The sequence below is a fragment of the Pecten maximus genome, chromosome 7 (genome assembly GCF_902652985.1).
Source record: "Pecten maximus chromosome 7, xPecMax1.1, whole genome shotgun sequence".
NCBI lineage: Eukaryota > Metazoa > Mollusca > Bivalvia > Pectinida > Pectinidae > Pecten > Pecten maximus.
The window spans coordinates 27,904,778-27,919,825 of NC_047021.1; the positions used below are offsets into that span (position 1 = coordinate 27,904,778).

Here is a 15,048-nt window from a genome sequence, read left to right on the forward strand (position 1 = left end):
AGAGCGCTGAAAAACTTTGGTATTACGTATGTACAAGACAGATGCAGGAAACTATATTCTCTTACCCTGGACAGAGATATCCACAGTTTTACCGGGGTGAGATTTTCTTATCTCACCTTAGGGAAAAGACAAGCTACACATGCTCTTTGAACGTGCTCTTGTTCTCGAAAGGGTGACTTCGCTATGATCTGACCCAGAACGTTTGAGTGTTAATATCAGTATTATTCACAAAAGAAATTAAAATAAGTATTAATTATCAGAGTTAACCGAGTGTTTGGTGTCCTTTTTGACAAGCTTATTGGAATTATATTTTGTATGAAATCAACATTGCAAGGTTTAAAGCGCCTGCTGCAGCCTTATCACAACAGTCATCCGCCGTCCACGTGTTGTTGTTTACATACGTTTGGATTTGGTTCACACTACGATTGGAAAACAGGGTAAGAGAAAAATAATCATTCACCCCTTTTTGGGATGAGATAGGGGGATCTCAACCCTCGGGGAGGGATTGTTAAGTTCCCAAACAATCTCCCCCTCGGGTTGAGATCCCCCTATCTCACCCCAAAAGAAGTGCAAGATTCTAAATTTACCTGCTTCATGGTATTGAAAGTGACCAATATTGTTAGGTTATCTGACCCGAAGGGTCAGGATGACCTATAGTCATCATGCTTCGTCCGCGTCGTGCGTAAACTTTTCACATTTCAAACTTCTCAAATTCCACCAGTGGGATTGAGCTGAAACTTGCCTGAAATGATGCTGGGATGGTCCTGACCAAGTGTTGTTATTTTTTAGGTCGGTCAGAAATCCAAGATGGCCACCATGCAGCCATCTTGAAAAACACATTTTAAACTTCTTCTTCAGTTCCACTGGTGCCATTGGGCTGGAACTTGGTGAGGATGTTAAGAAAGGAGAGCCAACAAAGTGTTGTTATTTTTCGGCTTCGTAAAAACTTTGACATGCCAGCCACGGCGGCCATTTTGTAACATGATTGCGCAATCCTGTTTTTTCTGAACAACACCTATTTCCAACTTCTTCTCAAATTCCATCAGTGGGATTCAGGTCTAACTTACCAGAAATGATCCTGAGATGGTCCTGGCCAAGTGTTGTTATTTTTCAGGTCGGTCAGAAATTCAAGATGGCCACCATGCAGCCATCTTGAAAAACACATTTTAAACTACTTCTTCAGTTCCACTGGTGCCATTGGGCTGGAACTTGGTGAGGATGTTAAGGAAGGAGAGTCAACAAAGAGTTGTTCTTTTTCCGCATCGTAAAAACTTTGACATGGCAGCCATGGCGTCTATTTTGTAACATGATTGCGCAATCATGGTTTTCCTGAACAATACCTATATTTCAAACTTCTTCTCGAATTCCACCAGTGGGATTCAGCTCTAACTCACTGAAATGATCCTGATATGGTCCTGACCAAGTGTTGTTATTTTTCAGGTCGGTCAGAAATCCAAGATGGCCGCCATGGTAGCCATCTTGAAAAACACATTTTAAACTTCTTCTCCAGTTCCACTGGTGCAATTGAGCTGGAAATTGGTGAAGATGTTAAGGAAGGAGTGCCAACAAAGTGTTATTATTTTTCGGCCTTGTGAAAACTTTGACATGGCAGTCATGGCGGCCATTTTGTAACATGATTGCGCAATCATAGTTTTCCTGAACAACACCTATTTCAAACTTCTTCTCAAATTCCACCTGTGGGATTCAGCTCTATCTTACCAGATATGATCCATAGATACCGGTAGTCTTGATCAAGTGTTGTTATTTTTCGGGTTGATCCAAATTCCAAGATGGCCACCATGGCCAACAGTGCCACTATACCTGCTACAGAGAATGCATACTACAATTATAGTATAAGGGTCTTTAATTTAGAGTCAGATGACCGTTAAGGCCCTTGGGCCTCTTGTTTTTGCTATTATTATAGATATTTATATTCTGCCAATGAAATTCCTTTCAGGTGATGCAAAATGTATTCATTAATTCATTAGGATTTTTGCTCTAATTTTCCATTTTCAATAAAACCGAAGGTAGATTTGACAAAAGAAAACATAAAACATATATTTTTGATATTTCCAGACTTTAATAAGATGATTAACATACTGATGTAAGTAAAGATGATTAACATACAGATGTAAATAATGACTATTAGTCATTTAAAATGGTATTTAAACATTTAACTTAAATTTGCACATGATCATCAAAGCACATCATACATCAGATTTTTCATCTAAAGAATATGTACAGGTAAAAGCAATTCCATCCAAAATGTTTATACCAGTATACATGTAAAAATATATACATGTACATGTATTGTCACTTTTACACAGATGTTAAAAATCATTCCAAAATTTACTTTGTTTATTCAATCATTTGGTCTTTATAACACTAACTCTCACACTCACACTCATTCAACCACACAATCTGACAGAAATCCTTGTCATTCAACTTCATCTGCTAAGTCTAGTCTTCGAAACTTATCCAAATTGTAGAAGCAGGCTTTCACAATGCGGCCTCCAAAAAATCTTCCATTTAAATCAATAATAGCTGGAAATGAAAACAGACTGTATTTAATACAACAGCTTTTCAAAAAACATTTATATAGCAAAATGCTGTCTGAAACATATGTACTGAAAGTATCTAGATTTGGAAAAAAATACAACAGATCTCGATGGAGGGGTTCTTGGCGCCACTATTGAATGATCATTATTAGTTCTGTGTCAGACTGATCTTCTCTCTACTTTTCCCTTCTTTTTTTTCCCTCTTAATAATCTGATAACATGAACAAGTGGAAGTTGAGAAACATCCCTCTAGTACTTTTCAAGAAATAGCGATAATCTTCAATTCTCAAAATCAAAGATGGCCACCTGTCAGCCATTTTGTTTTTGTGATCAAAACTCTATAGTGAATTGACACAACTAGAGACCAAGGGGAACCTATACATAAAGTATGCGGAATTTTCCTCCAGTATTTTCCAGGAAATAGCGATAACAAGGATTGTTAAGGAACAGATGGACGACAGACGGACCACGGACACAGGGCGATTTGAATAGCCCATCATCTAAAGAAAAAAAGGTGATGGAAATCAGATCGATGATAACCAGTGATTAATGATAAACGCCTGAAGCGACAAAGTAAAAAGTTGTCAGAACAAACCTTTGATTGCAGCGTCAACTCTCTCAAACTCCAGGAATATGCGCACAGCCTCTTCTTCTACACCCCCTGGAATCTAAAGGTAAAACAATACTGGTAAGTAGATTGATTCATCATTTTAATATTTTCTACTTCATCCCGACTTCATTTGATAATTTATTATAGATACAATAATAACAATTTAATAGTATCATTTGTTTTCAGGAGAGGTTTATACTATATCGGTACTCTGATCCACAAATCCATTGTAATCCAATTGTGTAGGGATTAATAAAGATAGCAAAATTTGATATGAGCAAACACTTTTGTTCCAAGCTACTAAACCTGTAATATTTACCTCAAATATGACACATTTAATGACACGGCCATATTTGGAACATTCTTCAGATGTCTCTTGTTCCAATTCTTCATCAACATCACCTGGAGCAACCATGTTCTGTAAGAAAAAAATATCTATGAGAATGGAACTAAATATATAACTAAACAAAGCATCTGTCTGATTACAGTAAATAGCATGCAGTGAGCTATCGGGTGTATAGTCGAAGATCAGCACACTAATACATTCTATGTGATAATGTATTGTCCACATTGCAAAACTCATAAATATTCCTAGAGAATATCATGTACAACATGTGTAACTATGATGATTACATTACTCAACCGTTTAAACACCACACAAAAGAAGAAGTAATAATTATATAACGAAATAGAAATGTGACATATGCAATAATTGAGTATAATTCCAAAATTTTGTATCATCAATGTCCCCTACCAATATATGCTGGAACACTTTGTGACACTTACCCTCAACAGAATTACTTTGGATGGATTTTTCATTAAGTTAGTATTAGGTGTTGGCTCTCTGGGTGATTCTGGAAGGAAAATTGAGGATTAAAATTTATGTTGTAATGATTTGTAATCTGAACCATCTGCCTCCATACCAATAATCTGAACTATGCAGAGGAGATTTTTACACTCATCCTAAATAAATGATACAGCCATTTATAACATGTTGGAACTATTTTTAGCTATTAATATATTTAGTAGCTATAAGTAAAATGTACTGAAATATGATAACCTCTAATTAACTATACCATCGTGGTACATTATAATTAACACAGACGTAATTTACATTTCTTTTTCATTCCACTGTATGTTCTATCATGATTATTGTATTGTACACAATTTACAGTAAACAAGAGATCCCAGAGGGATCTTGGCGCCCACCATTGAATGATCTTTATAGGTTCTATGTCAGATTGATCTTTTCTCTACTTTTCCCTTCCTCTAAGTCTTACTAATCTGTGTAAATTCAGAAACAGCCCTCTAGTACTTTTCAAACAAGGGGAACCTATATATAAAATTTAAGATTTAGCGATAATGGCTGTCTGTTGTTTACGGATTGGTCCCAAAATGCAACACCGGGGACCAAGGGGAACCTACATATGAAATTTGAGAAAGATCCCTTCAGTACCTTCTGTAAAATAGCAATAACAAACTTCAATTGTCAAAATAAAAGATGGCTGCCTGTCGGGCAGGTTGTTTTCTGACTGGTCTCAAAATCCAATATGCATAACTAGGCACAGAGGGCAACCTACAAATGAAATTTCAGAAAGATCCCTTCAGTACCTTCTGTAAAATAGCGATAACAAACTTCAATTGTCAAAAAAAAAGATGGCTGCCTGTCGGGCAGGTTGTTTTCTGACTGGTCTCAAAATCCAATATGCATAACTAGGCACAGAGGGCAACCTACAAATGAAATTTCAGAAAGATCCCTTCAGCAATTTCTGATAAATAGCGATAACTTCAATTGTCAAAATCCAAGATGGCTGCCTGTCGGCCATATTGTTTTCCTATTGGTCCCAAGATGCAATATGCAGAACTACAGACCAAGGGGAACTTACAAAAATGTTCGAGAAAGATCCCTTCAGTACTTTCTGAAAAATAGCGATAACAAACTTCAATTGTCAAAATCGAAGATGGCTGCCTGTCGGCCATGTTATTTTCCGATTGGTCTCAAAATGCAATATGCATAACTAGGCACCGAGGGGAACCTACATATGAAATTTGAGAAAGATCCCTTCAGCACTTTCTTAGAAATAGCAATAACAAGTTTAAACTGTCAAAATCTTAGATGGCTGCCTGTCGGCCATGTTGTTTTAAGATTAGTCTCAAAATGCAATATGCATAACTAGGCACCGAGGGGAACCTACATATGAAAATTTGAGAAAGATCCCTTCATTACTTTCTGAGAAATAGCGATAACAAACTTCAATTGTCAAAATCTAAGATGGCTGCCTGTCGTCCATGTTGTTTTCCGATAGGTCTCAAAATGTAATATGCATAACTAGGCACCAAGGGGAACCTATATATGAAATTTGAGAAAGATCCCTTCAGTACTTTCTGAGAAATAGCGATAACAAACTTCAATTGTCAAAATCCAAGATGGCTGCCTGTCGGCCATGTTGTTTTCCGATAGGTCTCAAAATACAATATGCATAACTAGGCACCAAGGGGAGCCTACATATAAAATTTGAGAAAGATCCCTTCAATACTTTCTCAGAAATAGCGATAACAAACTTCAATTGTCAAAATCCAAGATGGCTGCCTGTCGGCCATGTTGTTTTCCGATTGGTCTCAAAATACAATATGCATAACTAGGCACCAAGGGGAACCTACATATAAAATTTGAGAAAGATCTCTTCAGTACTTTCTCAGAAATAGCGATAACAAACTTCAATTATCAAAATCCAAGATGGCTGCCTGTCGGCCATGTTGTTTTCCGATTGGTCTCAAAATGCAATATGCATAACTAGGCACCAAGGGGAGCCTACATATGAAATTTGAGAAAGATCCCTTCAGTACTTTCTCAGAAATAGCGATAACAAACTTCAATTATCAAAATTCAAGATGGCTGCCTGTCGGCCATGTTGTTTTCCGATTGGTCTCAAAATGCAATATGCAGAACTACAGACCAAGGGGAACTTACAAAAATGTTCGAGAATGATCCTTTCAGTACTTTCTGAAAAATAGCGATAACAAACTTCAATTGTCAAAATCGAAGATGGCTGCCTGTCGGCCATGTTATTTTCCGATTGGTCTCAAAATGCAATATGCATAACTAGGCACCGAGGGGAACCTGCATATGAAATTTGAGAAAGATCCCTTCAGCACTTTCTTAGAAATAGCAATAACAAGTTTCAACTGTCAAAATCTTAGATGGCTGCCTGTCGGCCATGTTGTTTTACGATTAGTCTCAAAATGCAATATGCATAACTAGGCACCGAGGGGAACCTACATATGAAAATTTGAGAAAGATCCCTTCATTACTTTCTGAGAAATAGCGATAACAAACTTCAATTGTCAAAATCTAAGATGGCTGCCTGTCGGCCATGTTGTTTTCCGATAGGTCTCAAAATGTAATATGCATAACTAGGCACCAAGGGGAACCTATATATGAAATTTGAGAAAGATCCCTTCAGTACTTTCTGAGAAATAGCGATAACAAACTTCAATTGTCAAAATCCAAGATGGCTGCCTGTCGGCCATGTTGTTTTCCGATAGGTCTCAAAATGCAATATGCATAACTAGGCACCAAGGGGAGCCTACATATAAAATTTGAGAAAGATCCCTTCAATACTTTCTCAGAAATAGCGATAACAAACTTCAATTGTCAAAATCCAAGATGGCTGCCTGTCGGCCATGTTGTTTTCCGATTGGTCTCAAAATACAATATGCATAACTAGGCACCAAGGGGAACCTACATATAAAATTTGAGAAAGATCTCTTCAGTACTTTCTCAGAAATAGCGATAACAAACTTCAATTATCAAAATCCAAGATGGCTGCCTGTCGGCCATGTTGTTTTCCGATTGGTCTCAAAATGCAATATGCATAACTAGGCACCAAGGGGAGCCTACATATGAAATTTGAGAAAGATCCCTTCAGTACTTTCTCAGAAATAGCGATAACAAACTTCAATTATCAAAATTCAAGATGGCTGCCTGTCGGCCATGTTGTTTTCCGATTGGTCTCAAAATGCAATATGCATAACTAGGCACCAAGGGGAGCCAACATATGAAATTTGAGAAAGATCCCTTCAGTACTTTCTCAGAAATAGCGATAACAAACTTCAATTGTCAAAATCTAAGATGGCTGCCTGTCGGCCATGTTGTTTTCCGATAGGTCTCAAAATGCAATATGCATAACTAGGCACCAAGGGGAACTCACATATGAAATTTGAGAAAGATCCCTTCAGTACTTTCTGAGGATTAGCGATAACAAGAATTGTTTACGGACGGACGGAGGGACGGACGGAGGGACGGACGGACGGACGGACGACGGACCACGGACGCAGGGCGATTTGAATAGCCCACCATCTGATGATGGTGGGCTAAAAATGCACATTCATCTGTCTATACCATTTTCCCACGAAAGTGAGAACAAAATCTCAATGGAAGCCATCAGTCACCTTTCGGGATATCTTTTTCGTGTATGATCTTGCCGCCACGCTTGCTGGTTTTCTCCACCTGGAGTGCAGTACTCATACCCTGCTCAGACTTGCCTAGACCCTGTCCCTCTTTGTACCCATACTTGGCCATGATCTTTGAAGCAACAGAACCGCTACAGAAAACGAGGTACAAATGTATTTGAAATGTTAAGGAATTTCAGCGCAATCTTTTTCACAAGAATGACATCTACAATGTACATATGTAGTTACAGTATATGTATACATGTATATCTCATAAATTTTGCAAAATCACCAATTCTAAAAAATATGCCTTTTTTTAAACAGGTATTATGATGCTAAATTGATTACACTTTTTCGTTTAATACAAGAGTAGGCTAAGTTTATTCATTAAAAAATAAAATGTAGCCCTTCATCCCAGGATACTACTGGCTCAATATCATAACTGTACATGTAGCTCACTTACTGATATCTAGAAAAAAATAATACAAAACACATTTAACCTCTGTTATGTTTGAAGTAGGTCAACACAATTTATTCCGATAGGCTACATTTGCACCTGCCAAAAAATCATGACCCTGGGCATTGGTATTGAGATTTTTGACACATCTGACCTCTGTGACAGTGAAAGTAAATCAATATGATTAATTTAAATAAAATTGTAGTTCTTCTTCTCACCATGCTTCTGGCAAATGTCAGTCAATGGTTAATGGGAAGAAGTTGTTTAAAGAATTTAGCTATATTACATCTTATCCATGTGTCCTTGAAAGTAGGTAAAGACAAGACATTTTAACAAACTTGGTGGCCCTTCACCAAATATCTTTACCCTTGTCGTCATGGGCCTCTTGGTTAATGAATTTTATCTATTTTTTTAATTCTAACACATTTGGCCCCTCTGTCCTTGAAAATATGTCATGGTCATTCATTTGAACATTGATCCCAGCATGCTATGGGCAAATCATTAAAATGATAATCTAGGGTACATCTACACACTCTGTATAGAGAGTGTATATGTGATCGTAACCCCTGGGTTATAGAGGATGCATCTGCTGATACAGCTGGCGGAAAAATCAACACCAAGATATAACTTAATTTGGATAAGGAATGCAGTTTAGGCTTGGACTTAAGCTTAGCTGCTAAGTTCATATATACTTGCAGAGGTTAATCTAGACCAATTTTACTACCAAAATTAGGTAATATTTCTCGATGATGGTGTTTTCCCCTTTTAATAAAAAACAAATTCCCCATCAAGAAAAAATCCCATAAAACAGGGGGAAATTCTCCAAAACAGAGGGAATCTCCTAAATTTTGATGAAATATGTAAGAATTATAGCTGTAAAATGTTTAAAGAATATGATTCAAGACATTGAGGCCCCTCATTAACCCTAAATTTCATAATGGTACTGGGTAGTATATATTTCCCCAAATCCTAGATTAAACCCTGACTTGAATGTATGTATCATCATTAAAGTTATGTTGAGATTAATATTGTAACCCGCCAATGAACATCCTACTGTTTATATTTAGCTTCACTTTCATATGGTAGAACACAACTTAAAAGACAATAAAGACCCCAAGGGGTTCCATATGGTACAGAGTAACATCATAATCTTCTACAAAGAAAAACATTCCTTTAAATACCCAAATTACATTTTGTTTCAAACAATATCTCTGTGTGATTTTGGATAACCTACCCGAGTCCTATTGTGTAGCCCATGGGAGGTGACCTGGATCTGTCTGGCATAATAGGCATCGGTTCTGTAAAAATATTACATCAATAACACTGAGAATGTATATATTTCCATTTCTAAAAACATGCTCTAATTGGGATATTACAGTAATTTTTTATCCCATGGTGGGGAAAAAATAATGCATTGTCAGTTTTAGAGAAAATGCAGCTACTTTTATGGTACTGTGCAATTGTGATATAACACTTAGAACACTGAGTGATAATGATGAAAACCACCAACAAATACAATTCAAATACATTACATTTTATAATTATTTTTTTTTTATACTGAACAGTGTTAATCGTTGGATCCAATCAAAATCCAACAAGGAGTACAAGTATAAACAATTTTACCTGGGCCCGAAAGACACCGTCAAAATTTAACCACGAGTATAAAGTATCAAAAGTGAAGACCCTAATAGAATCTATGAAAGTTTATGTCTAATTCAGGCATTCTTAGCAAATTCACGACTGGTAGGAATTTACACAGGCAGGTTATACCAAGGGTACAAAGATGATTAATCAGTGATGGAAAACAGGGAAATCTGATGCAAACTAGTTGCTAGTGTAAGTTGCATACAACTGAGTTTGCTAGTGTAAGTTGCATACAACTGAGTAACGAGTATGTGTAGCTGTTTGCCCAGAAGCGTTCTGCTCCGATGTTCAGCTCAAAGTTGGTGAAAAGACTAGTTTGACCAGCAATATGATTGGTGGTAAGGACTATAGCTCTGTATGGACTAATTTGCCCAGCACTAAGGTTGGTGGTAAGGACTAGTCGGTTCAGTACTAAGGTTGGGGGTAAGGACTAGTCTGTCCAGCACTAAGGTTGGGGGTAAGGACTAGTCTGTCCAGTACTAAGGTTGGGGGTAAGGACTAGTCTGTCCAGCACTAAGGTTGGGGGTAAGGACTAGTCTGTCCAGCACTAAGGTTGGGGGTAAGGACTAGTTTGTCCAGTACTAAGGTTGGTGGTAAGAACTAGTCGGTTCAGTACCAAGGTTGGGGGTAAGGACATGTCTGTCCAGCACTAAGGTTGGGGTAAGGACTTGTCTGTCCGGTACTAAGGTTGGGGTAAGGACTAGTCTGTCCAGTACTATTATAATACTAAGGTTAGGGGTAAGGACTAATCTGTCCAGTACTAAGGTTGGGGGTAAGGACTAATCTGTCCAGCACTAAGGTTGGTGGTAAGGACTAGTCGGTTCAGTACTAAGGTTGGTGGTAAGGACTAGTCTGTCCAGTACTAAGGTTGGGGGTAAGGACTAGTCTGTCCAGTACTAAGGTTGGGGGTAAGGACTAGTCTGTCCAGCACTAAGGTTGGGGGTAAGGACTAGTCTGTCCAGTACTAAGGTTGGGGGTAAGGACTAGTCAGTCCAGTACTAAGGTTGGGGGTAAGGACATGTCTGTCCAGTACTAAGGTTAGGGGTAAGGACTAATCTGTCCAGCACTAAGGTTGGTGGTAAGGACTAGTCTGTCCAGTACTAAGGTTAGGGGTAAGGATTTGTCTGTCCAGTACTAAGGTTGGTGGTAAGGACTTGTCTGTACAGCACTAAGGTTGGTGGTAAGGACCTGTCTCAGTCTGTCCAGCACTAAGGTTGGTGGTAAGGACCTGTCTCAGTCTGTCCAGCACTAAGGTTGGGGGTAAGGACTAGTCTGTCCAGCACTAAGGTTGGTGGTAAGGACTAGCCCATTAATTGCCATAATACTGTCACTGGATTGGATGTCATACATTATCCATTTAGCATTTCATTGTTCCTGCACTTAAAAATCCTCAATTAGTAGCCCTGTCGTTTGTCGACGCTGTTCTTTAATGGCCTTATTGTGTAATTTGGATGTAAAACGATACTAAACAAAAGGCTACCAAAATATATCATGGTGAATAATGAGTTAGCCATTGGTTGTGTATACTTACCCTCTTTGAAGATCATGTCCTCATTGATAAGTGAAGATGGTGGAGCAATGGCAGCCCCCTGACCTGAAAATAACAAAGACTAATAACAGGACAATGTCACCACTAAAAATAACAATGATAATAATAGAACAATGTCACCAACTCAGCGTATATTGGGGCTATTTCAGTGTAAGAAGTCTATAAATCACCAGCTGTTACAAATAAGCCAAGACAATGTTTGACTCAAAGTAGGAAGTAGACTCTATATTGCAAGGCAATGAAACATCAAGCTATCATTCTTACTGAACTGCAATAGACATGGATGGACTTATAACCAGACATCCAATTATTGTATTCCCAGATAAATATGTAATTATACTATGACATAATCTGTGAGTTATCAAGCAGATGAAGGATGAATACTTTTGTTGCGGGGTTTTTGTTCATATTCCTCTTCCTCTTCTTCTTCCTTCCGTCTTCTGGCTCTCTCCATCTCGTTAAGACCAAAGTGGTCAGGGGTACTATCCCGATCACGGTCACGCCTCTTCCTGAAAATACACATACAAACCTCACATGAACAGCAATAATTTCAGAAAGAGCACTTACATAAAACTTACTTAATACATGTAATTATCTATTCTTTCAAATTATATAATAGGTATATTGCTTAGTAGAACAATATGTACTAATCCCCATGCCAAAATGACATTCTGAAATCGAAATGCATAAAATATGGTAATGTAGCCTGCGTTTCCACTGGCCCTGACACTGTGTCTCGTCTGGTGTCAGGGCCAGAGGAAACTTGGGCTAATGGGAATTTAACAGGAGGAGATGAGGGCATTAATTATTTCAAAAATTGTTGAATTATAACGCTGCTAAAATATTAAAACACAACTACATATTATCATGACTATAAAACATTGTCATTTTCAAAAAGATTGACTGAAAACTAAGAGGAAATCTTTGGATTGACAAGCAGACGTTTATGCCAAACAGAAAAACAGACAAGAGAAAATATGTAAAAGTGTATTTTTAATGAATTTAGTGATTTTTTTAGAAATTGTCAAATCGAAATGCTGCTCAATTAGGCTGTGTTTTGGTTCAGCATTGCCTCTTCCTCACTGAGGGAGGTCCTTGTTACATAGACAGATGTTTTCTAAATTGCAGGGTATTAATAGTATTCTATCATTAAGACCAATATATTAACATAGCCAACAAGCTCCTTGTCCCTAGCTACCTGCTTGATCCACGTTCTTGAGGAATTCTTTCCTGTTCATCTCCCCCATCTTTTTTTCTTTCTTCCTCTCTTTCCTTTTGTCTTTGTTCTTTCCTTTTCTTCATAAATTCTTCGTAATCATTTGGTCTGAGAGGGTTGTATTCATCACTGACCCCTGTAAGGGAGGGTACCGGGTCTGTAGGTAGGAATGGCGATCCTCCCATCGCAATGGGAGGACCACCCCCACCACTACTGCCTCCACTTTCCCCTCCGGCTCTGCTCTCAAGCTTTCAAAATAAACAAGTTAAAAATCACAATTACTTAATGTCAAGTTTAAGGAATTCCATTGTATGTATACCAATTGTTCAAAAATTATCTTAGTATTTAATCATGATTGTAAATTATTGCTTTCTGAGTGATTAGCAAGACAGACTTCAATAAATGTATGTTCATGATCACTGTATACTTTTACAATGATACAATTTTTCATATAATTACAAAATGTTACAATATCATATAAAGTGGCTATACCCTGCCTGTCTGTAGGTTGAAGTGTAGTTCTGAAGAATCAGCATTTCTCTTCAAGTCCACAACTGGTGCCAAAGTTGTGTTCTGGCGTTGGCGCTGAAATATAGAATAAATCACAGTTGGTTTAAACAAACTGGATCAATCTACCTGGTACGCTAAGCGCAGCTAATGATACTGCTCTTGTTGGTAATATCATCCTTTTATAAATGGTAAACTAAAAAGTTGACTTCTGACTGATCAAGCAATGGAATATTTGCTTTAGTACATTGGATCCAGATTTACCTCTATAAAGGATGGATTATATATCAAGATTTTTGCCAAAAAGAGGTTTTAGAATGGTGGAGCAGTGCCGACTGAAACCCTTAAAATAAGTTTTTTTCCAGATTTTGTTGGGTGCTCAACTATGTATGTTAATTTAACAACCTGACTGTATCTTCCATATCGGAAGAACATAACATCGGGTTGTTTTAAGTTTGAAATATGGTATTCCTTAAAATGATTTAGAACTTTATACAGACGATCTTCTGTGAAATATAACAGAATACATTATGAAGTAAAAAGTTATATCATAAAGATGTACCTTAGTCTGTACAAGTGAAACTTTCTTTGCCTGCAGCTGTGACATTAACAGTTTATAACTTGAAGACCATGCAGCTGAAATATGAAAGCAACAAATTGGTCACCACAGTGAATGTCATATGAACAACTCAAGAGATTAGTAACACTGCACACATTCAAAGTAAAAGATTGACCATAACAACGTCTATCAGAGTTTCTCCGCTCTAATCCAAATGTTGACTAATTTCAATAATGAGACACGTCGTCATCACACATTAGTTATATATCATGTGACAAAATCATGACTGTTCAACACAGTAAACTTAAAAAACAGCCAAAAACTAAAAAACAAAGCCTGATTTACATATGGATTAAACAGGAAGTTTTTTTTATCTAAGCTCATATGAACATAACAAGGAATATATATTGACCGCATCACTTTATAAAACCAGTATTTATATATAAAATAATTAGATTACCGTATAGATATACTTTACTTACAAACATCTGATTTTGTTTCACTTCCACCCTTGTCACTGTCAATGTCTAATCCATCGTAGAGAGACATCGTGAGTAGCGAAGAAACTGTGTGCTGTCCTCTTCAAATATATCTTATCATCAATTCCTGTAATACAATTTAACGGTATTGAAAATTAAAAGGTGAAACATTTTCCAACTATTGATAAGTGTTGATGTATACAGGAAATGTGCAGATGCATGTTTCTTTAAAATGAAAACTGAAAATTAATTGACATAAACGTTAACACTTATAATGTATGTGATAGTTTCAATCCAATTGCAGGTTTTTCGGTGTATGCAATATGTGAATAAATCATTTTGGTGTTAATCACACAATCTGTTTAATACATGTACAATGTATATGTAATACATATGGGCCTTGCCTTTGCTGCCCCGACAGACGAGACTAGTACATCTACATTAGTATCTATATTTTCATAATCTAAGCATATATATCACCTATGAAAACGGTATTTTATTGAATTCATTTATTTTCCATACAGCTGTACAGAGTACTGTCAAGGTATGTAGACCACAGGGGCTTGTCTAGTCTTATATTAAAAAATAGCCAGAAATACCTATGTATATAAATTAATTGAATTGAATATATAAAGACTTTATATTTAGGTAATTCTGGCTATTGTTTAATATAAGAGTAGACATGTGCGTAGACTGTGTAAAATCACAGGTACATGTATGTGGACATGATTATAAATTTCTTACCCCAAGTACCTGTGATACACGTAGACTGACTAAGTATTAACATTACAGTCATGATTGTTTCAATAATCACTCTGTTTAAAACACCCCTCATTGTTATTCAAACGTAAAGCAAAGCTCTATGTAAAATGGGTTGTATAGTCCAAGAACCCATGCTTAAAAAATAAATATCGCAAACAAACCTTTCTCTTCTGAAGCGGAAATATGAAATACGCGTATAATTCATGAGTAACAGTAAGCGTAATCTCCGGAAAAAAAATCTTGAATTTGATTTAT

General features: G+C 37.0%; 1 protein-coding gene across 2 annotated transcripts; it reads right to left on the minus strand.

Annotated features, from left to right (window-relative positions):
* Nucleotides 1-2,060: 2,060 nt before the first annotated feature.
* Nucleotides 2,061-14,998, minus strand: LOC117330450 (splicing factor 45-like). Of its 2 annotated transcripts, none has more exons than XM_033888741.1 (13): nt 14,955-14,998; nt 14,035-14,158; nt 13,556-13,629; nt 12,979-13,071; nt 12,469-12,734; nt 11,655-11,779; nt 11,253-11,315; nt 9,312-9,375; nt 7,621-7,772; nt 3,955-4,022; nt 3,488-3,586; nt 3,154-3,226; nt 2,061-2,544 (listed from the first exon to the last, which is right to left on the minus strand). In XM_033888741.1, the coding sequence occupies exons 2-13, from the start codon at nt 14,099-14,101 to the stop codon at nt 2,438-2,440; spliced, it is 1,251 nt and encodes a 416-aa protein (XP_033744632.1). In that variant the 5' UTR covers nt 14,102-14,158; nt 14,955-14,998; the 3' UTR covers nt 2,061-2,437. The 2 variants fall into 2 exon arrangements, with proteins under 2 accessions (XP_033744632.1, XP_033744633.1); XM_033888742.1 differs by lacking the exon at nt 14,955-14,998 and adding an exon at nt 14,776-14,796.
* Nucleotides 14,999-15,048: the final 50 nt, after the last annotated feature.

What these genes read in the sequence shown, in the direction of transcription:
- LOC117330450 (XM_033888741.1), bottom strand. Translation starts at nt 14,101, where the DNA reads ATGTCTCTCTACGATGGATTAGACATTGACAGTGACAAGGGTGGAAGT. An exon ending in TCAACCTACAGACAGGCAGG is followed by an intron (nt 12,735 to 12,978) that starts GTATAGCCACTT and finishes TTATTTTGAAAG; the next exon opens with CTTGAGAGCAGAGCCGGAGG. An exon ending in CCAAAGTAATTCTGTTGAGG is followed by an intron (nt 3,587 to 3,954) that starts GTAAGTGTCACA and finishes TTTTTCTTACAG; the next exon opens with AACATGGTTGCTCCAGGTGA.